Source organism: Neospora caninum, chromosome VIIb (assembly GCF_000208865.1).
Source record: "Neospora caninum Liverpool complete genome, chromosome VIIb".
Lineage (NCBI taxonomy): Eukaryota > Apicomplexa > Conoidasida > Eucoccidiorida > Sarcocystidae > Neospora > Neospora caninum.
Genome location: NC_018394.1, coordinates 2,572,697 through 2,597,576, shown reverse-complemented (window position 1 = coordinate 2,597,576; position 24,880 = coordinate 2,572,697). Strand labels below are relative to the sequence as shown.

General features: G+C 51.5%; 4 protein-coding genes across 4 annotated transcripts; 2 read left to right on the top strand and 2 right to left on the bottom strand.

Moving 5' to 3' along the window:
* Positions 1-420: 420 nt before the first annotated feature.
* On the bottom strand, positions 421-5,509 carry NCLIV_0271 (von Willebrand factor type A domain-containing protein; the record flags this gene model as incomplete). The annotated part of the gene is made up of 5 exons (XM_003882907.1): positions 421-550; positions 1,036-1,102; positions 1,490-3,034; positions 3,422-5,062; positions 5,452-5,509. 5 exons carry the CDS (start codon positions 5,507-5,509, stop codon positions 421-423), a joined length of 3,441 nt encoding a protein of 1,146 aa, XP_003882956.1.
* A 4,840-nt stretch (positions 5,510-10,349) lies between these two features.
* NCLIV_027110 (hypothetical protein) lies at positions 10,350-14,385 on the top strand (the record flags this gene model as incomplete). The annotated part of the gene is made up of 4 exons (XM_003882906.1): positions 10,350-10,450; positions 10,811-12,207; positions 12,791-13,608; positions 14,053-14,385. 4 exons carry the CDS (start codon positions 10,350-10,352, stop codon positions 14,383-14,385), a joined length of 2,649 nt encoding a protein of 882 aa, XP_003882955.1.
* A 2,446-nt stretch (positions 14,386-16,831) lies between these two features.
* NCLIV_027100 (putative orotidine-monophosphate-decarboxylase) lies at positions 16,832-20,098 on the top strand (the record flags this gene model as incomplete). Its single annotated transcript, XM_003882905.1, has 6 exons — positions 16,832-17,113; positions 18,037-18,156; positions 18,471-18,681; positions 19,129-19,329; positions 19,648-19,709; positions 20,015-20,098. 6 exons carry the CDS (start codon positions 16,832-16,834, stop codon positions 20,096-20,098), a joined length of 960 nt encoding a protein of 319 aa, XP_003882954.1.
* A 1,500-nt stretch (positions 20,099-21,598) lies between these two features.
* Positions 21,599-22,746, bottom strand: NCLIV_027090 (conserved hypothetical protein; the record flags this gene model as incomplete). The annotated part of the gene is made up of 2 exons (XM_003882904.1): positions 21,599-21,744; positions 22,182-22,746. 2 exons carry the CDS (start codon positions 22,744-22,746, stop codon positions 21,599-21,601), a joined length of 711 nt encoding a protein of 236 aa, XP_003882953.1.
* Between the last annotated feature and the right edge of the window lie 2,134 nt (positions 22,747-24,880).

Genomic DNA, 24,880 nt, shown 5'->3' with positions numbered 1-24,880 from the left:
AGGTGCGCCGTTTTTTCCGTCTAGTGACAATCGTGGCACACGTTGGCTGAGCAGCATTCTTAACGCTGCGGAGTACGAAGCATGTAACTAACGTCCGTTTGTGAAAAATAGTTCGAAATTCCCCCAAATGAAGGGAGGGAAGCCCAAGCTCCACCGTTTCTGGGAAGCCATCCCTTTGCAAAAAAGATCATAAGTTAGACAACATCCACTACAGCCCATGTTGTCACGTAGCCTCTTCTAATTTTGACGCTAGGCCTCGCTTCTACTGCTCCGTGGGATTATGATATACAAGTTCGTCATGTCACATGCACCGTGCTTTTGTGAAGGGCACCAGGTTTTTGCAAAGAGTCACTGGCGACTGAAGACATTTCCAGCTTTTTCTTTTACACATACGGGAGCTCTTTGAAGAAAATCACCAGTTTACATCTCGTCGACAGCGAACATATCATCGTCAATATCAATGCCAACTTCACGGTCCTCTAAAGATTCCTCTCCTTCACCTTGGTCAACCGCTTCCGCGCCATCAGCAGACGCCGCTGCCGCCGCTCCGCTGAGAATGAGCAACGAAAAAGACAGGGTTCATCCTTTTCCGTGTTCTATATGGCTGCTGAGGCTTCTTGGATACACAATGGGCATTTGGAGTGACATGCGATCTATATTGGCATCTTTAGTTTCTGTATTTAGCGCCATTTGTGTGTGTGTCCGCCACACATGTGTTCGTGTCTAAAGTGAACCTGGTGGCAGCAAGGAGCCCCAACGTGGTTCGCTGAAACTAGTGACATATGAGAATGGCACGACTGCAATGCAGTACTGCCCTGTTACCATCGTCACACTGAAACGGGAACTGCTCCCACGTTTCTGGTGGCCAGTAGTACGTATCCAACAAAAGTGGAAAAACAACACAGCTTGATGCCGTCACGGGAGGAGACTGCCAGGAGCAAGGAAGGAGTGACTTATTTGCAGGGTGAATCACCATCGGTTTTTATATATATATATATACATGTATTTATTCTGCAGGCAACGAGCAGGCCTTACCCTCCTCCGACAAGCGCATACGTTCCTGCGCCGGCGGCTCCAAGCAGCAGGATGCCTCCAATAACACCTGCAGGCACAGAAGTGTAGCAAAGGGTTTGCCTGTATTTTTGGTTTGTCTCCAGGAAACTTGGTAGTTTCGCGAGGAGATAATGAATCAAATGAGACACTGCTGGGGCAGCGTTCGCGCGGTTTTCAATGTGCGAGCAATGACATGATAGAACCTCGACTTCCCCCGGCGGAAACACCGGATAACAAAACAAGCACACCGTAGAACTCCAACAAAGGGGACTGATCGGGAGGAACAATCAAGTGGGGAAGACACATTTCGCCAGAAATCATTCGACCATCTTGTATTATGATGATGGGAGTCATCTGCGTATTTTTATCAGAACACACATATCGGAACACGAGTACCTGTGATGAACACGGACAAACGAAACAACGACTCTCCTACCTCCGGCGATTGCAGCAATGGGCGTGCCTCCTTCCTCCTCCTTCTCCTCGCTGGGGGCTCCAGGATGCTTCCCTGGGATCTCCGGAAAAGGCTTAGTCTCAGAGGGAGTGCTTTCTTCTGCAGGAGGAACGGATTCCGTTCCTTCCTGGCCTCCACCAGAGGGAGGCATGAAACCGCCTTCACCCGGTGGAACTTCTGATTCCGGAGGAGCTATGTCCTCCGTTGATGGTCCAGCACCAGGTGTTTCCGCTCCTGGATCCTCTGTCATAGGAGGGTGCTCTTCAGGAAGCTCCTCCGTTGGCGGGGGTCCCTCCCCCTCATCTTCCTCTGTAGGTGGCTCGAGCTCGCCTCCTTCTTCCTCTCTTGGTGGTTCGATCTCGCCCACGTCTTCATCAGTCGGCGGAAGTTCTTCGATCGGCGGAAGCTCCTCTGTTGTTGGGCCAGCGCCGGGTGTCTCCACTCCTGGTTCCTCTGGCATGGGAGGCTGCACTTCTGGGAGCTCCCCCGTTGGTGGGTGTCCTTCCCCCTCGCTCTCTTCTGTGGGCGGACGGAGCCCGCCTCCTTCTTCTTCAGTCGGTGGCTCGATCTCACCCCCTTCCTCCTCTGTCGGTGGAAGCTCCTCTGTTGTTGGGCCAGCTCCGGGTGTCTCCACTCCTGGTTCCTCTGGCATCGGAGGCTGCACTTCTGGGAGCTCTCCAGTTGGTGGGTGTCCTTCCCCCTCGCTCTCTTCTGTGGGCGGATGGAGCCCGCCTCCTTCTTCTTCAGTCGGTGGCTCGACCTCACCCCCTTCCTCCTCTGTCGGTGGAAGCTCCTCTGTTGTTGGGCCAGCTCCGGGTGTCTCCACTCCTGGTTCCTCTGGCATGGGAGGGTGCACTTCTGGGAGCTCCCCCGTTGGTGGGTGTCCTTCCCCCTCGCTCTCTTCTGTGGGCGGACGGAGCCCGCCTCCTTCTTCTTCAGTCGGTGGCTCGATCTCACCCCCTTCCTCCTCTGTCGGTGGAAGCTCCTCTGTTGTTGGGCCAGCTCCGGGTGTCTCCACTCCTGGTTCCTCTGGCATCGGAGGCTGCACTTCTGGGAGCTCTCCAGTTGGTGGGTGTCCTTCCCCCTCGCTCTCTTCTGTGGGCGGATGGAGCCCGCCTCCTTCTTCTTCAGTCGGTGGCTCGATCTCACCCCCTTCCTCCTCTGTCGGTGGAAGCTCCTCTGTTGTTGGGCCAGCTCCGGGTGTCTCCACTCCTGGTTCCTCTGGCATGGGAGGCTGCACTTCTGGGAGCTCCCCCGTTGGTGGGTGTCCTTCCCCCCCGCTCTCTTCTGTGGGCGGACGAAGGCCACCCGCTTCTTCTTCAGCCGGAGGAACACCTTCAGGCTGCCCCCCTGGCGGGTGCACTTCTTCGGGGCTGCTTCCAGGAGGTGCGACGCCAGTCTCTACCTCCTCACATATTTCTTCAAGGTACTGCGGAAGCTCTTCTAAGACGGAATTGAAGTCCGTGAACTTTGCGTTCGGACAAGGGTCCGTCCCGTGAGGGTTGCAGCCGGCGATGAGCCGGATCTCTGAGTGGCAAATGTTATTGCCAATTCCGAGGACTCTGAGGTGAACGTTTTTAAGCCTGGATATTCGTTCCAGGGCATTATGCAAATGAGCCTCAGGCGTTCGGAACTTAAACCGGTTCCACTGGTTTACGCAACCATCCGTGGCAAGAAGCAAAAGGCGATGGACATGTTCAGACTCGTGTTCATCTCGGGACTTCATGGTACTGGCAAACGTTTCATATACTTGTTCTAGAGCTGCTGGGGTATTCGTACCTCCATACGGTTGAGGCAACCGGGAGATGCGATCAATTAACTGCTTTTCTGTCCATGAGACCGGCTGTACGAGAGTCCAGTCTGCCCGTGCGGTAGTGGAAAAACGCACCACACTCATGTGACTTTGATCCTCACCAATATTCAAGGCGCCAGCAAATAATTTAGCAATTTCACGGGTCTTCTTCCAGTCACTCTTGCTAATACTTCCCGATCCATCAAGGACCGCCACTGCATCCACTCTACCTTTGGTACACGTCGTGTTAGAGACCTCAGGTGGTTGTGGCACTACTGGTGACATTTCCTGGTCTTCCTTCTCTTCCAAAGTTATTTCTTCGCACACGTCTTTGTCCAGCCGCTTGAAATCTTTTTCCAGAGCATCCCAAGATGTCAGAAGGAGATTTGGGCACGGAGCAGCCAAGTTATGCGGGTCACAGCCGGCGATGTAACGAAGCTCATCGACACATATATGCTTTCCTATACCCACTACCACTGTATGCAAACGCGGAACTTTATCCAGATTGCCAATGGCAACACGGTAGTGTTTTTCTAGGCTCCCGTGTTCCTTGCCATAAATATCGGCACAGCCATCCGTTGCTAGCACCAAAACGCGTTTATGCTCCGAGTCCTCGGCACCCTGCGACTCTTCATGTATAGTCTCTTTGAAGATTTCGTATGCAGAATCGAGGGCTTTCGGAGTGAATGTGTTGCCATTCATGAATGGGACTTCTCCTAGCTCCTTCTCCAAGTGAGCCGCATCAAAAGGACTGTCTTCCAGTTTTCTATGCACAGTGACAGCATCGCTATAACTCAGTAGACCGAATCGGCTGTGACCTGCTCGGCTATCCAACGTCTCACCTAAATGCTTTGTTAACTTTAACAGTTCCTTCCAATGCTCGGGACCAACACTCATTGAGCTATCAAGAACCGCGACAGCATCGACTTTCTTCATTTTGCATGTCTGCCCATGATCCTTCACCTCATCTCCCGCTACGTTATCAGAAGAAGACGGAGATTGCTCAGAGGGTCTTTCCGGTCTGTGTTGCTGTCCTCCCCCGGACTCGTCAGATGTGACAGAATCAGGAGTCTCAACTGCCGGTGGTGTCACATCTGTACCACCCTCTGCTGACTCAGGGTGTTGTGCCTCGATGTTATGCCCGCACGCCTCTTTCACATACCCTAAAATCTGTCCCGCTGTCTTGTCAAAGTCGACAAACTTCGCGTTACGACAAGGAGCGGTTCCATTCTGAGGGTCGCAGCCAGCGATGCGTTCAACCTCGCCGCGACAAACCTTGTTCCCCAAGCCAATGACCAGCCTGTGCAGGTTACGAAGATTTTCAAGCTTGTTGAAAACGCTCTCGAAATGCTCAGACAAACTGTTGAAGGAAAATCTGTCGTAGTAGTTCGCACATCCATCTGTAGCGACGACGAGTAGTCTACCGACACTTTCATCATTAGAACGCGCCGATTCTTGGAAAACTTTCACGGCTGTGTCCAGCGCCGAGGGAGTATTTGTCACCGAGTTCATCCACTGCATGCCAGAAAACGCATCCTGTGCGTACTGACGGTTATGAGCACGGTCATCGTTAAGATCCCAGTGAACGCGAGCGGACTGTCCGAATGAAATGGCGCTCACATGTGCCGTTTCAGGACCGATATCCAGGTTGCCAATGACGTCTGAAACCAATTGCGTAATTTTCCCCCAATTGGTGGCTCCGAGGCTGCCACCGCTGTCTAGCACTATTACTGCATCCAGCTTCGAGCCACAGGGAGCATGAGCTGCACGAACAGCCACAGCACACTCAAGCCAAAACGCGTATCATCTCGGTCCATAGCTAATTTCCCGGATTGGTCATCATAAATGACAAAAACCGGGAGGAAACAAGCAAATCGGTGTGTTCTTTCAGCGAAAGACTACGTAAGCAAACACCAAGGAGGAGACTCGTAAATACGGCTACTATCCGTACGGCTCCAACAATGAGCTACGATTTGCAGCATAAGCAATGCAGTGTTCTGTATCCTGCAGAACCTTACCTTGCTGTACAAAACTTGATGTCAGCGCAGTAGCGCTAAGGATAACTGCCTGCCCCAGTAGGGTCAGCAGCGGTACTCGCCATGCATTCATGGCGTGTACACCGAAGCAGAAACCTGGTACTCCGCCTACTCACCACCAGGGAAAATTGCGCTTTCAGCCGCTACTTTGGGAGTGATGAAAGCGGAAAACATCAGAGACGGTAGACTGCAGAAAGCGTCACCGTGCAAAATTCAAGGTGGTGCTTGGGTGGTAATAGAGATGCTTGCTGCAGCACGCTACAACGATCAGGCTGGGAAACATTTGAATGGGAATCGAAGAAAACGGAGCTCTACAGATTCAAAAGAGCTACGGCCTCCTCCACGAGAAAGCCTGACTCTGGGGGGAACAAACTAAGGGAGGCAACGATTGAAATAAAGCAAAATGGCAGACTCGGTTTTACTCTCTCTGGGTGAGCTGCTTCCCGAGGAAGCTGTGGCTGTAAACAACAGATTCTCCGTCATCCATGTACTCTCGCTGTGGCTGTTACCTGCCCTTTGGAGTGCAGCGTGCACCTGCCGCTTGGCAAACGGGATTCTTACCTGCGGAAGCTAGCTACCAGCAGGAACCTGGCAGTACGTGTGTCGGTGTGAGCTTGGGAACACGCAGCCCCGCTTGACGGGCAAAAAATTCTGTCGCAAGCCCGCGGTGGACGGTTACCGGAGCCAAAAAGCTGATGATCGATCCTTGGAGCGCACCACGACTGTGGGTGGCTCACTGATCACCAGACGGCCCGCCTCCTAGCCCTACAGGGACCCGGTTGACCCATCGATGCTGTCGACGGAGCCTCACAATTTATTTCCGTCCACCATTCACCGCATTTTCAGGCTTGTAAATTGAATACTTGTCCGATAGGATTCCAGCCGCCCTCGAGACCGGTCACTGTCGAGCCATGAAGTTCCAACACAAACAAAATACTCCCGGTCTGCCGGCCAATGACGTTGAATGACTATTCTGTAGATCCAGTGAACGATGGAATCCAATATTGCGAAACTTTCGGAATGAGGTTAGCCACCGGAGGCATCTGCAGGGTTCTCCGAAGATGCGCCGGAACTTTTCTACATGCTGCACGTCAGTCACAGGCTATCGCAGAGCCAGGTCTCCTTGAACTGATCTATCTCATGATCTTTCGTGCTTTCCGGTTCGTCCGTAAGACATACGAACGTAAGCACGAGCGCGTCGGCTCCGATTAAACACTCTGGACCACACTAAGGCATTCTGGAATCTATGAAGAGGCTTCAGAAATGCTATACACCCAGCTGAGCACTAGAAATCACTACTCTAGAAACGCTGGTAGTTACCGACGCAGAGCCCACATTCAGTGTGCCTTAAATTGGCTGTGTTGGCACGTGAGTTCTGCATTCCAACGGCGACTCACGAGCTGGAGCAGCCGGAATACTACAGTGGTGACACAAACACCCGTCTCGGTGTATTAGGATCTGTTGACATCCATTAAGTTTGTAGGAACTGCTCTTACTGGGTGCATTCCAACCTGAATCGGTGTTATTTAACTTCCACTTATTGGACACCGTGATTGCACGGAAGCTGCCGTAGTGACACTAGGATGGCACAATGGCTTAAATTGTCAGTCAGTGCTATGTCAACGGATCGAGGAGATCGGGGTCATTGCCTGTTATTCGGTGCCTGGTTGCCAAGGAACAACAGGTGACAGGGTGGAAACCAAAAATATTTTGGTTCGTAGAGTAAACGTGTGTTAGCTCGATCGGCGGTTCAGTAGATTCGACAGCCAAGCATTCGATGGTGGCAGTCCGAGGCAGTTAGAAATAATTCAACCGGAGGACAGCCATGTATGGCCCAGCGTATGCTGTGCCGTGATGGATCGAACGTCCTTCTCTGAATCAACGCGCTCCCCTACGCAGTGTTGCATGCGTTGCCGACGTTCATCGTCGACATTGTCGATAGGCATAGAGCGCACACGCTACCTAGAGTGGTTCCTTCCATAATATTCATCGACTATAGCTGCACAGTAAAGGACGTGTCTCATAGGACACAAGAGATTCGTTCAAATTAGGGGTATTCATCCTCGCCTTTGTGAAACGGCACGAATGGTACATAACGCGTATGTTTAGACGTGCAGCATTCTGGTCCACACTGAGATTGTGTTGCTGTACCCTTGAGGTTATAAGTCTTCTCTATTTTTTTTGCAGAGACACAGTGTGATGCTGGCCTTTTATCTTCCGGATGACACTGAAACTGTGTTTCCGTTTCCGTACTGCCAATTCTTGGCATTCAATATGGTTGGTTTTCGCGGTCTGAAAGCGTGCAGGCACTTGCCGAAACGCTGATTCTGCATCATTCCCAGAGGATATACGCGGACGCACCCTCGTGCAAACTGACACAGACGTACACCTGTAGTTGCCTATGGAAAGCTCTCTGACCCACCAGAAAGCACGCCTGGGTGGCTACACGGCATCTAGCTCACGGCAGATACTGTCTCCGGCGCGGTTGCTGATTTACTGGCATGGAATTTTCTACCGGTTGCACTGTGACTATTAGCGGGCAAAAACCTTAGAGACGCTCCCTTGTGTGTCGTGTACAGGAGCATTCTTCGCTGGAACCCTGGCCATCGGTGCCGATACGCCACACCAGTATGTTAGCACTTCCCGAGAGTAAATTGCAAGCGGAATACCGTTAGCCACCACGCCTCTGCGATATTGGGAGAAGCAGGTGCCCGTAGAGGCGGGAAAGAATAGGAGGGAAGCTGTGTTGGTTCGCGCTGAAGGGGTTCAAAGCGGATTACACCTGCTGCTACGACAATGTCTGCTGCCAGAACGGAGAGTCCCGAGTGCCACGGCGCACCCCTTGTTTGAAAGGTGTGTATCATTCAAGCCTGGAGGTGGGGCACTGGCTTCTGTGAGGCAAAAACAATAAGCTATGGCATCTCGTCACGCCGCTGCCGGTAGACTTCGTTTTGCTGTCGCATTTGTTTGCCGGGGTAGGCACTACTTTCCCGTGAGCAAGTTGCTGCCAGAAGGTAAAACATTCAAAGAGTTTCCAGTACAGATCCGCCCGCATGCTCACTCGGGCTTGTACAAAGTCGGTTAGAGTGGATTCAAAGCCACACTTGCAGAAAGTACATTCTTTAGCACAGGCCAAAAATTGCCAACTTAGGTCTTGTTTTCGAGCTTCGCGAAAAGAGTTCAATGACCGCGAGTCAGCAGCTTCCCGTATTCGGGTGCCCCCCAATCTGATCTGCCAGTTCCGTGATGAGGTCCTTGCACGTCAACGTTGATAGCGCCACGCCCGAAACTGGCAACGTGGAGAAACACCAGCAATCGGTGGAGGGAAATGACGGATAATGCAAGGTGAAAAACACGTGGGACACAGGTCATGCTGTTTTCGGCCTGGCGGGGCTGGCCAGGTGGGGCTGGCCGGGTGGGTCTGGGCTGTAAACCGTGGCAGCCCAAATACCAGCGGAGCGTTGATTCGTGCGCACATGCATTTGCTGATTTCGCCGTCTTCGCCGACAAGAATATGTGCGGTCTTTAGGACTGGCACAAATGCTCATCTGTTTCGCTGGACACACGGGGCTGCGCCGCCTGCAGCACTGCACTGAACTGCTTCTACGCTTTGAAAGGGGAATAGCTAACAATAAACTCAAACTTTTTCTGAACCGCTAGTAAACAGCGACACAGTACGTTCTATTGTGGGGAGAGGACGTACATTCGCTATGTGACATTCGAACTACAAGATGTTTAACTCGACGAGACCCCGTCTGGGGGTCGTAAATCTCGAGGTATTATCGCGTCCACCTTCAACAGTGGAAAACGCATTTGGCCAGATGTTCTTTGGCAGCCTCGGTCGGCAACTCGGCAAAGATGACGATCTATTGAAGGCAAAAGTGTTGGAGCAGCTCCTTATCCTCTTCCGCGTGCCTCGAAATTGCATTGCAGCTCACGAAGCAGGTGCGCCGAGAAGGAAGGACACTCAGCATCATTAACTACCTCTCAAATTTACCAATCTACCTTGAAGCTGAATGTCATCGACTATCCGTCTGTGTCCCTCCCGCTTTGATTGAGGTACACATTTCAGCCAGGGCATTTCATGCACTGAGGTGGCTGGGCCATAGGAAAAAGGGGGTTTCGGTAGTCTTAGGCTCCGTGGAAATGCGTTCTAGACCCAAATTGATCGTGAGATAACATCAACCGCCGCAGAACGCGGTGCAACAGATAGCTCAGCGAGCCCCTCTCTCTTTTTGGCAGGAGTATATGCGTTTGTAAGTATAACAGGAATATCGAACTGGACAACCATGCCTTCGTCCGGGCGCGTTGCTGGGCAGTCCGCTTAGCAATGGAAACACCCATGGTGTCCGTACAGCAGCAATCTACCACCACCGTGTTATGCTTTCCGGAACGCATTACATGGGGTCAACAGATCAAAATAGCCGAGGTGCTGTCGCTCAATTCCCCTACAGATAGAGCAGAGATTTAGAACAAAAGCAACGGATGGCACAGCTTTTCCTGAAGCTCAAATGTTCAGTGATTGACACCCACTGGTTTGTGGCGAGTCTGTTGGGGGGGGCTGCCATGAAAACGTTTGTGTGTGGCGAGGGCCACGTAGTTGTTTCGTAGTCGGGGCCTGGGTCAGAATATGTTGACATAGAAAGGTTGAGAAGTATATGTTTCAAAACTGAGCAATCGTGCGTCGCCTTTTCATCCCTCACTTCCTTTCCTGTAATCTGTTTTCCTTTTCAAAGGGCAAAAAGCTGAAGTGAGCTATGTGCACCGGCAGCCAGGACTCACATCTCTCCCGTATAGGCTTCTTCATCCTGTGACCTGCTACCCAGATTGTTCACCTTGTTGTCCCGAATAGAGAATTGTTTTCTCTTCCCTGGCAGGCATCGTACCTGCCCTTCTCCGCGCTGTACAACTCGAGAACCTGTCTTTAACACGGAGCTGCATCGCTGTCTTGGCCCAGTTCGCTACACACGAGGCTGTGAGAGCGCGCCTAAAGGAATGCGGAGAACTGATTCCCATGGTCAGGACCCTGCGCCCTTTGTTCTGCTGTCAAGATTCCGGTCTCCTCTGTGCGGTCACAGATTTTGCACGGATGGTGGCGACTAGCAAAGATGGTACGTATTGGGTACCTCAGCAATTGGCCGCCACAATAAAAATGCTCAAGGGAGCCGAGGCAATAAACACACGGGAAACGGGGCTTTGCCCACCCCAACAGTAGCTCACGCCCATAAAACCAAGTGTATACGGTATAACCAGAACTATATATCCATGACTTGTACGCCTACAGATATGTATACACTGTGGCTATCTACACTCTGCCGGAGCTTCTAACCTTGGTGGACATCTTCAGAGACCTTTGTATCAAATTGTGCTGTATAGAGTGGTGCCCGGGTGACTATGACTTTGCAGTAGCTGTTTGGAGTCGACCTGTTGATGGTTGCTGTGTCTCTGCGAAGGTGCAAATTTTCTTTTTTCTAGCGGTATCATGATGGAGCTGGTCAAACGTGTAATTCCAGAAGAAAATTCGCTTCCTGTTCGTCTGGCGATGTTTCAAAAGGAACTGGCGTCCTCTTCCAAAACTTCGTCGAAATACTGTGCCCCAGTCATACGCACGGCCAAAGATACGGCACAGGAACAAGATGAAGCAACAGACAAATATGCTGCTGGCAGCCAAGCTTCTCCGCCTGTCGACATAGAGGTTGTAAAGCCATACACTGGCAAACAAGACGCCACATGGAGCCGGTTGAGAGTAAAGAGATGTGTTCAGCGTCAGTGGGTATCTCTGGAGATCCAGGTTCCAATAAGGGCAGGAACCCATCGCAAGACGCACACCTCGAGGTACTGGGTTTTGGAGTGTGTCCACGACAAGCTGTTGCAGAGGCAACAGTCACAGACACCAGATCAGCAGACGCATGGCGACAAGCGAAGTAGTGACGGTTGGGGACCCCCCCATCCGAAGACAAGTCTTCATCGAGAATGGGTCGCTGAAGAGGAGGAGATATTGGGGGAGGCTGAGTGCGAGCAATCTCGGAAACCGTTTCCCTTGGCAGAGATGACGATCCTTAATAATCAGGAGAAAGCACCTACTGAAGGAGCCGGTCCAATGGTAGGTACCGCTCAGGAACTATCGGCGGCTCAAATGAGGAGAAAAGACACGAAATGGAGAGGTAAATACTTCGCCGATGACAGCTTTTCTGCGGTTCAGTTGATCGGAAGTAAAAACACTGGAATTCAACACCGGGTTATTCGTTATTACGGTCCGAAAAAGGCGGAGGAATTTCCAGGGGATGGAGGGGAGCAAGCAGAACGGGGCAGGTACAGGAACGAAAGGAACGACAGAAAAGAACAGCAAGCGGCGGTTCTACTTGCACCCTCAGCAGTGAGACCACTCGCGGAAACTACGTACGCCACAGCTGGCACTAAGCATATTACCAAGTCATGGCGTCTGCTGAGGATGAAACACCCGCTGCACCAAGTGTGGGTGGCAGCGGAAGGTGAACTGAGGGCTAGAACGGGCAAGCTGTGGAAGACATTTCCAGTCATGCAGCTGATGGAATTGCGTAATTTGGAAGAGGATCAAGACGCGAGAAACAATGCAGCCGGTGTTTCTCAGACAGAGGCATTGCCAGCAGTTGCCCTAGAACGGGCTCAAGCACATAAGTGTTCTTCTAGTGGGGGCACAACCTATCCCGATGACAGCCTTCGTCTTAAGGAGACAGCCATAGTACCAGAACAGACGTCGGGTACTCAGAATAGAGGATTGGTAGCAAGCGAAGAAGCTGAGATAATTGAAAGCGAAAACGCGCCTGCCCGTATGCAGCAAGTGAACAAACAGGTTTCCATCATCGCTGACGCCTACACACCGACACCAGCGTGTCCATTCCGCAGACAGCAGGTGAGAAAGTTGTCTTCTCCGTTATGACACCGACCATGTTCTCAACAATGCGTGACGCAGAACTTACATGGTCGGCCCAGCATGAACCAGCGTCCACACATGCACATTCTCTGTGTTAAGATGTAGCAATCGAACGTCCAGGTACGCGCCAACAAACACAGTTGCCCTCTTGCCGCTTTTTTGAACCAGCAGGGCGACGAACAGCCTCAGAGCACGGGCTAAAGCCGGCGATGATAATTCCAGGGCAGATACATGACAATCTCTTTACAGAAAACGCAGGAGAAAATAGGATCACTAGAGTCATGAAAAACAATCCGTCTTTCCCAGCTGTTCTGTTTCGTTTCTACTCCCATATAGAATCCGTATGTGACCATATTTGCGGGATACAGGGCACCCCGCTTTCCTCAAGTATCTTAGATATTCAGCACGAAATGGCCTGATTCAGCCACCATGTCTCGAGACAATTTAAAATAGGCACTCGGTTGTAACCTGGTGTTGCCTTTCGGAAATCAATGGTAATGGGTTCGGTGCCGCTGTCGCGACGTAGACTTCTGCGATTCGAGTATGTACCGACGGCGAGCTTTTGTGTCAGGAATCGACTGATCTGAAGGATGCTCTCGTAACCTGCCAGCGGCATCAGTGCCTAGGGCCATCTACTTCCACGGCTTCGTCATATCGTTCGTCGGAAGGCGATATTGAGGCTCGCATTTCAACCTTGAGACTCGTGGCCACCGTTGAAGCGAACTGCCCGGAGGCTTTGAGCGAACTAGTGAAGCTGCCTCATGGAGGTCTCATTTCCCTGTTTTTCGGCACTTTTGCTCCAGATTCCAGTGCCATTCCGCCGATCCAGGGCAAACAGTGTACACGAGCCGATGGGTGTAGGGACCACACAACGTACATAGGGCTCTATACGGATTCTGAAGCGCTGCCTCAGAGGACCAGGAAAAATAATCTTGAAGCCGTTCTCGACTTTCTCGTAGCGCTGTGCAAGGATGAGGGTATTCGGCAGTCTTTGGTCGAAAAGGGTCTTGTTCTTTTCGTGGGGAACTTCCTGAGTGCCATGCTTGAAAAGAGGTTCCCTCTGGTACATGCCTCCGGCGATGCTTCGGGGTCAATCTGCACTCCAAACGAAACGCCAGCAGAGTGTCGAGATTGGGTGTGGCCTTTGCAACCACGAACAGTCCCGGATCGCCTCACAACCGGGCAAGGCTTTCTTTTGATCCAGGCCCTGCAAGGTAAAGAGGAGGCGAAAGAGCAGAAGGTAGGACTCATGCGCCGTCGCATCCGGGGTATCTCTGCGCCAGCTGACGGTGTTTATCCTCCCTGTCATGCCATCGTTCTAATGAAAATGCTTGTGCTCGAGCAGTCGTGGAATCAGCCAGTATGTGAATGATGCAAGGGGCAGGTTGTTTGACTCGGTATGCAAAGCCTCCTATACTGAATTTCATTGAGCATCGGCGGTATTGTCTCATATGCATGCTCCTCTTCTTGACACTGTTGTTGACCGCCCCGCGCCTTACAGTGGAGAGGATGGAAGGCTGTATAACGACTGCCTTCATCACTATGCTACAATTCAAAAACCGGTCTGCTCTTCATGTCCTCGCACATTCTTCAGCAATGATGACGTCGCTGCCGCTATACGGAAAACGTGTGCCGTTGTTCTTTGGTCGAGCATTTTACAACGTATGATTTCAGCTAAATCATGTCCGGCAGTGGGTACTCTAACACTACTCACCCTCCTCGCAACGCTCGCTCCCACATTGGTAAGCGCAAAAGGCCAGAATATGTGCACTAGTGTGATGTTCCTCCTTTTTCTCGTCAGGAGTACTTCACCCGAGCCCTTTTCCCTCATAAAAGCGCGGAGAATTCCGAGACGGATGTGGCTGTATTTGATTCGTGCCGGAGACAGGCAGTGGCTCTTCTTAGCGCGTTATGCCTTCCAGCACAAGGCAAACAGCAATGCGCATCTTGTCTTCTTCCTCTGGTGACCGCTCTCTGCTTCTTAGAAACGGATCCTTCCAGCCTTGCGCAGGTAAGCAAAACATATATGGAGCCGAGGCGTCTGTGCGGACCACCCATCAAAGATTGTATAGCATGGCTTTTCAGAAGGTGGCAAGGCATATATTTTGTGCTCATATTAAAAAAATACACGAAATAGGCTGATTCTTCGCAGACCCTGGACGGGGAAGCTGCGTGCAGAAGTTTGGTTGGCTTCGACATTCCTAGCACAACGCGTCTCTAGCTATCGGCACACGACCAAAAGAGTTAATTGTCAACTCTCGTGTATCGGCGTCAGCACGGTAGACGCCTCGCGGGACTGTATCATTATCACAGAATGAGAGACGCACGAGGGATGAGTGTGTGAATATCTGTCTTGAGACCACCAGCACTGTGGTAGTTTCAGAAACGCTAAAGCCGTTTCAACGGCGAACATAGGGTGCCCAATCAACACGTCTACCCCCATACAATTGTATGGACGGGAATCCTTAACTTTTGCCAGGGTAGAAGAGGCGCGCTGTGTACCGGCCCGTGTGGCCGTAAGCTGATGAGCACTAATGACGGTTCTGCTTGTGTCCTTAGGCCCTGCAGGTGGTTGTGAATGTCTCTGAGTGCCCTGAGGGTAGGTCAACCCTGCGAACAAATCTCCTTCCACATCTGCAGGCGATGAAAGATCATTTAGAGAGAATCAGTACTGAGACAGAATGCAGCTCTCCCCAAGTAAGAATTCAGATGTCTCGAGTCCTTAGGTGTTGCAACAGAGCGGCGCAGAGACTCTTATGGCTGCCGTAGTCTCTCCGCCGTTGCAACATTCCCAGTTCGTTCACAACATAAAGCTGTCTTCAATGCAGTTGATTCATCTCGTTTGCTGCATGGCTTTCCCTATCGCACACAAGAGAACCAGGCATACAGTCCCCTTATTGGGATTCGAATCTCTTGCATCGATGAGTAAAGGTTCCTAAGAGGAACCGAAGCATGGTAGCCAGCGCCACGTGCGAACATGACGAATTTCAACCGCATTCTCCGTGACATGCCGGCGACTGTATTGCTCCTTCGGTGTGTCGAAAACCGGAGCCGAAATCGAGGAGCCTGCTCCTTAGATTGGAACGGCGGAAAGGCTCAATTCTTATTTCGGCTGCAACTATGGCACACGCACCTGACCAGGTGCCACACACCATACCGCCCCGAAGAAAGTCCCCCAAACTGCACGGCATTATCTCTGTGAACGGGAAGAGATGCGCAGAGCCACACGCATGTATTGTATATATATATATATATATACATACATACGTACTATTCAACCGAACGCGGCTGTGTCTAGCGTGCGCCCCCCATCACGGGCCACAGCCAGGCATTGCTGAAGAAGAAGTTTCGCGCTTAAGAAAAGTCGAGAACGAGCATCTAGGATAGCAGGTTTCATGTGCTTCTGCGATACATCGATTGGATAAACGTGCATGACGACTAAGGAGAAAGGCCGCCCCTTTTGTTCATAGCCTGTTCAAGAACTGCGACTCTTCTAACTCGTCCATTTTCTGTAGTGAGGACAACCAGACAGAGGTAGATAAAATCCTGAGTTGCGTCTTGTGGACTGTTCGTCACTGTTCAATCATACCTGTACGAAAGCCTGTCCGCTCAGCGTACTGTGGGCGTAGTGGCGTGACCCCGTGCCACTGTCTCTAAGCAATCTGATTAGAACTAAGCAAGGGCTTTGTGCCAGTCGCCTCGGTAGTAGAATGATAGCTGCCACAGTTGACTTTGTTAGGACGACTAGTCGTCGACAAAGAATCCAATCGTGTGGGAGAAACGTTCAAAGATTGTACTACGAGGATTACTAACTCTGTATGTGGTAGCTTCTACGTCGGCGACACCGCTCCTGAACCTCGGCCCATTGACTTCTCACGGGGAGTTACAGGAAGGATAGCATTTTTGCGAGACTGAGCGGAAATGCGCCAAAATCACCACGAAATCGATTCCGTCTTCCGCAAAGCAAGGGAAACGAGTGCAAGAATGCTAGTAAAAAGTTGGGTTTTGCTCCTGCCACTGCGAACCCGGATACCTTACATTCGTTAGCCATGCTTGCGGACGGTGTGCTACGCGTGTGCTAGCATGCAGATACGGAGGAATGTGGCCGTTGCATGTAGCGCATTGTGTTTGTGCTGCCAGTAAGCCAAGTCTCTCTAAAAAGTGACATACACCAAAGTTGGAGCTGTTCGCTATGTGGTCGTTGCTTTGACCTTTACTCTCGGGCCAACTCCTTTAGCAATTCGACATTTCTAAAATTCCAGAAATTCAAAGCGAGTATCCTACCTCATCATACCCGTTTCCCGTCATTGCTCCTCGGGCGTGCATGCGTCTGCCCTTTTCTCGCGTCTTTTCACTATCAGTGCTTTGGAAGTTCTCTGTTTAGTGCTTTTTTATTTCTTCGTATTTCGCTTGAACGACACTTTTTTGGCGTAGCTTTCAAGTTCTGTGTTGGATGGTTTTTTGGCGCCCTACAAACGTGGTGACAGTTTGCGAGCTTTGCATGCTTGACCGAAGTGTCTCGAGTCTAAGAGTGGTTTGGAGAAAACGCCTTCCGTGGCAATCGCTATAGCAGGTCAGAGAGGATGCCGGCAGTCGGGCTGCAAGAGAAGTCGTTTCTTCATGCTTCTTCGGTTGCGTCTGAAGGGGGTAAGAATTTTTTTAAGACGTTGGACGCAAGGATCGAAGCAGTAGACTCCTTGCTCACTGTCGGCCTCGATCCACACATCGCGGATCTCCCGTCTCCTGCCTCAGCTGAGAGCGCCTTCGCATTTTGTGAACGCATCATCAAGGAAACCCTTCCCTTCACCTGTTGCTACAAGCCAAACAGTGCCTTCTTTGAGGCATTTGGGTCCAAGGGGTTGCAGGTACGTGATTCGCTGTGAAGAAGAATCATACATCCCATGGCCAGCCATACTTTCCCCCAATGACGCGGCGAGAAGTGTTTGAAGCACCTCCACTTCCTCAGCCGCAAGGACCCAATACGCATGCTGCAGTGATATCCCCCGTGGTAGAACCACTTGGAACGTCGCCTTCGATCCATTTTAAGCAGTTGCGCTATCCCCCGTATGTGCGTGTGATCTAAGGTGCGTGACTAGCGACAGATGCTCACTTGCTTGCGTGTCAAGGAGTGGTACGCGCGGGATGTGTAAATGGCCGTCGTGCCGCGGCGCGGATCGCAACTCGGCATGGATGTCCCGGCCATCATGAACGTGCTGTTGCGCGAGAGTGCACTGGTGAAAGGAGGGAAAGACACAAGATGCGTGCATTCCGGGGCTCACTCTTCAGGCGCTATAGCGCAACCATGCCTCTACTTGTATATGTGTGTATAATATGCATCAATGCTAGTAGCTCTAGGTAAATGCACATGACTCCCGTAGAAGCACATAGAAAAATATCTGCGTGAAAAAAGCGGCCGATCTGTTTGACCATAGGGCTCGTTTATCGCCAATTTGACATACCCACATATATACGTACATCGGACTACCCCAGCTTGGTTTCCACACTGTATACTCACCACTTTTCTCTTCGTCCGCAGCCGGCGAAAAACATACACGAAGTGGGGACAGCGGTGAAGAGGAGATGTGTGCAGGGGTCCTGAGGGAAGCGGAACTACATTCACCTTCTCTAAATGGCCGGTTTCTAAGGTCTGGGTCAACATGACACGACTACTGATCCGCCACATCTGCACGGCGTCCAAAAACCGAACCTTCTACACGGGCACAAAAGATTCCGCCCTGTAGCTTCATCCGGTTTGTGGTCTCGACTTGCTGCACGACACCCTCCGTAGGCACTGGAGAGAGTCTGCGCACTGATTCCCCGGGATGTTCCCATTCTGCTAGATGCCAAGCGAGGGGACATAGGCTCGACGGCGCAAGCGTACGCGTCTGCGGCGTTTGATGCTTTCAAGGTATGAAGCGTTAACCCAGCTGGCGCGTTGAGGAAGAGTATGTAGAAACGCCTTCCCTTCGCGAACAATCCTTCTGTTCCCCATCTATGCCTGCGAGTATTATGTAGCTATCAGGAGATCGCTCACGTGCATATGCCGATGAGACGCTCGTGAACCACTTGATGGCGGCAGCCTTCTGTGCATCTGGGGTTCGTCTGGCTATTCTGCATTCCAGGGGGGTTCTTGGAAATCTGGTCGCGCGGCGACGTCCGCTTGTGCCAGGGTGCGTTCCGCAAACTGCGTCCACGAATGTCTTGCTGTTTTATGTCGCACAGGCGGACGCTGTCACCGTCAACGCCTACATGGGCAGAGATGCAGTTCGGCCGTTTCTGTCATTCCGGAACAAAGGCGTGTTTGTACTGGTGAAAACATCGAACCAATCGTCCAATGAGTTTCAGACGCTTCCCGTCGGGGTGGAACCAAGCTCCGGTGCTCAGGTCCCTCTGTATGTGCAGATGGCCAGACTGTGCAACGACCTCGCCCAAGGTGAGAGTGAGTCCGCGTTGGCGGTTCAGCGCCCTGTCAGTGTGTGTTTCTTCAGCGAGCTAAGGATAACGCCTGAAACGGTCTTTCCGCAGCTGCTCCGTTAGCCCGTATTGACTTTGTCCTGACTAGCTCAGGGGATGCGATCCGCCTGCTCCACCCTTAGGATAAGTTTCAAACGAGTTTGGAACATGCGATCGTTCGCATGTGAAATACAAGCACCCAGACAGATTGTTGTGGAGAGCCCACACGCGTGTCCGGTCTGCTATTTCTACCGTTCCCCGAGTCATTTGCGGCGGACCCTTGGAAGCGTGTGCTTTGTAGTGAATGGTACCGCGTCCAGAGAGACGATCTCCTCGTGGCTGCGAACAGTAGGCTGCATGCGTTATCTGCGCCTCGTATCGTTTCGTGTCGTTCCCTGTGTTGCTCCGCCTCCTTGCCGGTACACAGAGTGCGTCTCCGACGAAGGCTCGCCACCGCTTGCCGGGAAGAGCCCTCGCCAGAATGCGTCGGGCGGCGGTGTTGGTCTCGTAGTTGGGGCAACAGATGTTGAAGCTCTCCGCGAGGTGCGGAAGGCATGCCCTCATCTTTACATTCTCGCTCCAGGAGTCGGGGCCCAGGGAGCGGACCTTGAGGAGGCCTTGAGTGCGGGTAAGCTCGCCGCTTCTCGGTGGGAGAGCGAGGCTAAATGGTTTAAGAGATGGAGGTTGGGCTGTTCACTGCGTGGGGCGACGGTGGCAGTGAAACGTTGAAAACATGGGACGGGCACGGGAAAGCAGAGCCGTGACTCTGCTTGTAGACCGCCATACACTAACGAAACGTATCTTCCAGAAAACTCCGTATACGGGTTACACGATCGCATAGTGAGGGGCATGAACGCAGCGATACTGCTCCTTAGAGCGCGAGTTTCACAGAAGCAGAACCAGCCTCTTCACGGTCCTGTCCCTCTTTTTCTCTACTCGGTTGCAGGCCTCTGCAAAGATGGCAAAGGGATGCTCATTCCTGTCTCTCGCGGCATTTCACGAGCGGAGGTAAGGACCATTTCTCATGACGCAGGGTTGCCAGAGTATCTCAGAATTAAAACGGACTGGGATGGCACTCGGTATTGACGGATGATGTGTGCATCACCCAAAAAAACTACCAACGAGGCCACAATTTTTTGTGTTGAGCAGCCCGGCGTTTCGCATGGCTTTCTCCCCTCGAGTTAGGGTACCCCCAGCTGGATGAGATAGGTGTTAGACGACACAGATTCGCGCTGAATGCATACGTTCGTGGTAGGCCAATCTGTTTGCCCACTTTAGGTCCGTTCCCGCTTTGATATGTTCATTGCATTCAGAATTTATCTGCCCAAGCAAATGCGTACAGAGAGCAGATCAATGAAGTCAGAAGACGCATTGTTCAGCAATACCAAGAGAGCTGATGCACAGGATGCGAAGAACAGTATCGTGACTCAGGTCTCGCTCAAACTCAACGTGTAAGGCGATGCGGGTGCACCCAGGTGATCTCAACAGCGTGCAGCCCTTGATGATGCATGCGGTATACACAAATTAATCAGGAGGAGGTCCAGCAGCGGTGCTCGCTGTTTTTATATTGCAAACGATGCGACCTTCAAGTGTTTGCGTCCGATATCTGAAGAAGACTCGACAGAGGGGAAAAGCTTAATGTCCACAAGGCGCGCAGCATGCAAAGAGAGCAAAGGTAACCGCTAAGCACAATCACCCACGAGTCCCTCCCAGTGTGTTTGATTTCCCCGCTGGTCGCCTACAGTTCACCACTCAGGAGTTCTTTTTTCCTGAATGCAGCTCTTTGTCAGCTTCATAGCAGGGAACCTGCCTTGCCTACTAGGCGGGGGTGGGCGAGCTGCGTGTAAAGAGAATTGCCAGTGTATCATCCTAAACAAACGATTCAAAAGAGGCGTCCAACACGCCGAAGCCACTACCGCTGATTGGATTTACTCACCGACACATCCTATTAGAAGTATTATTCGGAGGCGGGGGATTTCTGTCACCTATTAAAATCTTTTTTCCTCACGGCGGTAGCGTGAAATTCCTCTCCCACTTTTCAGGACTACTAAAAGCTGTACAATGCACCTACATCTCGACTTACTCACACTTGCTTACTCCACTTTATGGCGTACATTTAAACGCATCACGTAGTTTCAGCCAGAGCCATGTCTCAGCATCTGATTTATACGGGGTTTACCATTCCTCAACCGCCGTCGATTCACCGAGCGTCTACCATCGGCGCGTTCGTTTGGTGTTTCAGACGAAAAGCACGCTGGACGGTGGAGAAAACGGTTGACGACGGGAGACTCGTATCTAAGAGGGGCTTCGACCAAAATGAAGCTTCTTGTTACATAGTTTGCTTTCTTTGAGACGTCGTGTGCCGTGAGCGCCTGAAGCTACTCGCATCAGATGATCAAGATTTCGCAAAATGAGCCTTCGCCTGCTATGTGCAGAAGGCCAACTCGATTCACTCCGCCGTTGACGGCTTTGCGTTTCAATAAACGAGGAAAGCAAAACAAACGATGGTTTACCTGTCAAACACAACGCAGTTCGCCCCTGTGAAGAGTTAGACCGAGAGCTACCGTTCTGTGCATGACACATTGGGACTGAGCGGTTCCAACAATTTAAAAATCTTTTGAGTCATCCACAGAGTGCCACAATCCTTAGAACAAGAATCTGCGATGCTCCCTGCATGGTCGAAGGTTCATCCTGAACTTCTCGCTACAGACAGAAACCGCGCCTGAGGACGGGAGCCATTTGAATAATTCCTGACTCCGAAAACGCGTCTCAAAAGGTTCTGGTTTGCGTCACCTTTAAGATCCTTTTCACGCGCCCTGCAGGACTCGGGCAGCAGTCTGCGTAATGCAATAGCTGCTTGAGCCTTCGGCGAAGAAAACGGGTTTACGTGACAGAGCCTAGATCCTGGTAATGCGCGACGGCACATCCTGTCTGATATCGTCTCGGCAGAACGTGCCATAGGCAGAACTTGAGCTTCTCAGCTTCCGCCCTTCTGTCTGCTCTTCCATCTCGAACATCTTCGCCAGTTCCCAGCTGTAGTGACCTGCGCAAGAAGTAGCCAACACACATGCAACCTTTTTTCACGCTGGTAGATTGCTGTCCACGGAAACACTAACGCCAAAAACTAGGGCTTGCTTTAGTCTTCCTGACCCGCATCTGGCCTATAACCTGCGTTGACAAACATGTGAGGTGGCCTTTGGTGTGGTTGCGCATGTTCTATACATGCGCACGTTGTAGAACATTTGCAGGCATTTGAAGGTGTACACACGCGCATGTACGTAAAAATGATTGCGTGCACTTGCCATGTCCTGTGATGCCAGTTTTGTTGGAAAAGGAACATGACAGCTACTGGCCTAGATACTTTTCTTCGACTCTCTTACACCGTATGACCGTTGGGCGGGGTTCACAAGTTTGTATGTTTTGGTTTTTTTCCTGCCTATTCAGCTTTGGTTGGTGTCCACTTTTTCTCGGTTCACTTACTGGAGATGAAACAGACGCCTATAGAGAGCATATCGGCTGCCATGTCTCCAAACACCCAAGCATTGAATTCCCAGATCTGTTCAGGGGTATACTGGCCACCCTTTTGCCACTTCCCCGCCCGCCGCGAAAAAACTAGGATAAAGAGGAGTTCGTAGCACCACTCGAAGACGCAAATCGCACAGAGCGCGATCATTATGGATGAAGACTGCTTGAGCAAGCGGCTATTCTTTTTGCGCATGCCCCATGCCCCGGCACCAATGGCGAGCGCAAGAATCACAAAGTTGACTAGCGTCAAGGCTAGTACCCAGCGCGTTGACTGTTGGCCCCGGTAGGTCAAAGTTGAGGCACACACAGCAATGGCGATGGTTGAAGTCTGGAGTATCGCATTGAAGATCCACAGGAATGTCACCTGCGTTCGCAGGCGCTCGGTTTCCTTCTGTGCTACATGTTCATCCTTGTAAGGGAGGGCACTGCCTGCAACTTCGTCTTGACCACCCAGCCAACTCTCATGCTCCAAGCCTGAAGGTGCATCCGGGACAGTTTCTTCCTCAAGAATGAAAGACATCTTTTGTGCAGAAGCAACAAGACATGCTCACGTTTCCAAAGGGCTCCCTCGTCCCCCCTCGCCCCTATGGGAGTACGTCTCCGAAAACCCTTGTCCCAAAGATTTTGCCCAGTTGCCCCCTCGCGACAACCCGCGGCTTTTCCGACGTCAAAAACCCCAGGAGCCTTCCTCTCCGCGGATGCCGCACGACATTCTAGCCCATTCCGTCGAAACCTCAAAAAGAACAGGGGCCGAGTGAGACAACCGCCTTCGACAGGTCGAACACCGCGACAACCCGGAGACTCAGCGCCAAGCGCCACTGAGTCCGAGAACATCGAAGGAGGCCGTCATGGGGAGGAAAAGGATTTCTTTTCCAGTTTTCTACAGGAAACATCACGCATGAGCGAAACACTTGTCTGCCATGTCCCCCAAAGCAAATGGAAACACGTTCTGCGGTGGAGACACGCGCGAACTAGTGAGATGCCCAGAGAAAAGACGGGCTGACCAGCCGAAAGCGAGGAAAAAGAAATAGGAGGGAGGAGGCTCCAGGGCCCGAAAGACATACGAAAAGGGAAAAGCTGAAAAAAGGCCTAGATTTCCAAATGCGAAAGAGGACCCAAAAGAGACAAGCCCTACAAACGAATCTGAGAAGACATCATGTTGTTGACGGGGGTCTGCTCGAGCCGCTGGCCCTCTCACGAGCGCTGACTCTACGAGGCTTTTTCACAAATAACTTTTCTGCTCTTCCCAGATCCTCTGAAGGAGAGGGAAAATGCAGAAGCGCGCACAGTATTTCTTTTGTACCTTGACAGCAAAAAGTTGCGTTTCGCCGAGCGGCGTCTCTACGCAGTACCTGAATCACCGTAAAGGATGGTGATAGCAGAGAGCTTGGTCACGTGAGCGACTGGGGTTGTCCCTTTCTTCAGACAGGCATGAATTTCTCCTGTGAGACACACAAGTCCTCTGCCAGAACCCGCTGGGAAAATCCGCTTTCTTCTTAGAGAAAAGGAAGACTTTTGGCGTCCGAAAAGCAATAGCTGGTCCGGTTCCACCAAAGTGTTTCACCCGCGATCATTCCCATCGACAAAACTAGATTTCACGAGTATGAGATTACCGGACGAGCGATGGGCAGAGCTTGGTGCAAACAGTCCAGTTCCCTGAAATACAACTCTTTTTTGGCAAAGCAAGCGGAGATGCACACGCGAACCGGTCTTTGTCATCTCAAGGAACAAGCAGTCGAACCCTCAATACGAACATCCATGCCCAGTCTTCCGGTCATTCGAAACGCTTAACTGTCAGGCAGCCAGTTAGGACCTCGTTTTCCATGGTTTTCCGGAAATTGCTCTACCCTCTTCACCAAACCGATGGCATAAAACTCCACGTGAACGAGAGGACATGGTATTTGAGAAGCGCTGCGTTTTTGCTGACCACTGATCGATGACTTGTAACTCACGATTGTGTACATAACCGTCGGGTGTGACCCCACTGCTCTCTCCTACGTACAAAAGCTCCGTCTTGCTGGATGTTGTCCCACTAAATCGCCGACCTTCTCTGGTTCTTCTTGTACCAACTTGTTCCAATCGATTCGGTCTATTCTTTCCTAGGTGCTCGACAACTTGTGTACCGCCCTTGTCCCAGCCAACGAGCTGCCATTTGCGTTTCCTCAAATGCCCTATTCGTTGAATTTCTGAAGCACAGGGGAATTTCCTGTAGCGTTCAGAGAAAGAAGTTTCGAATGCACGAGTATTGCCACTTATCTTTCCTTGCATGCCTCGAGAAATCGAGCATGCGTGTGTTCCTAGGTGATTCAACACTTGGAGCTTTGTCTTTGGTTCTTCAGTGTTAAAGCCGTTTTCTCCTCTCTACCATACAAGACAGGTGACAGTTGTGTTTACGTTGACCGACAACCTGGTGCCTAAAGTTAAAAACTTTCCATGTGCAAGTTTCATTCCCTGTGGTTTTTTTTCGTCGTATCACCGAGGTTTTAATCGCCTTGTTTCCACCCAAGACGAATTCCGCCCGTTCGCCTCGGACTCCTTCGCATGCAACATTGGGGCATCGTATGCCTTCTTGAGACAGAGTACGCTGAGGGCAGCTCGGGTTTTTCTCATGTTCCCTGGAATTGACCGTGTTCTCCGGGACGAGGTTTCACGCT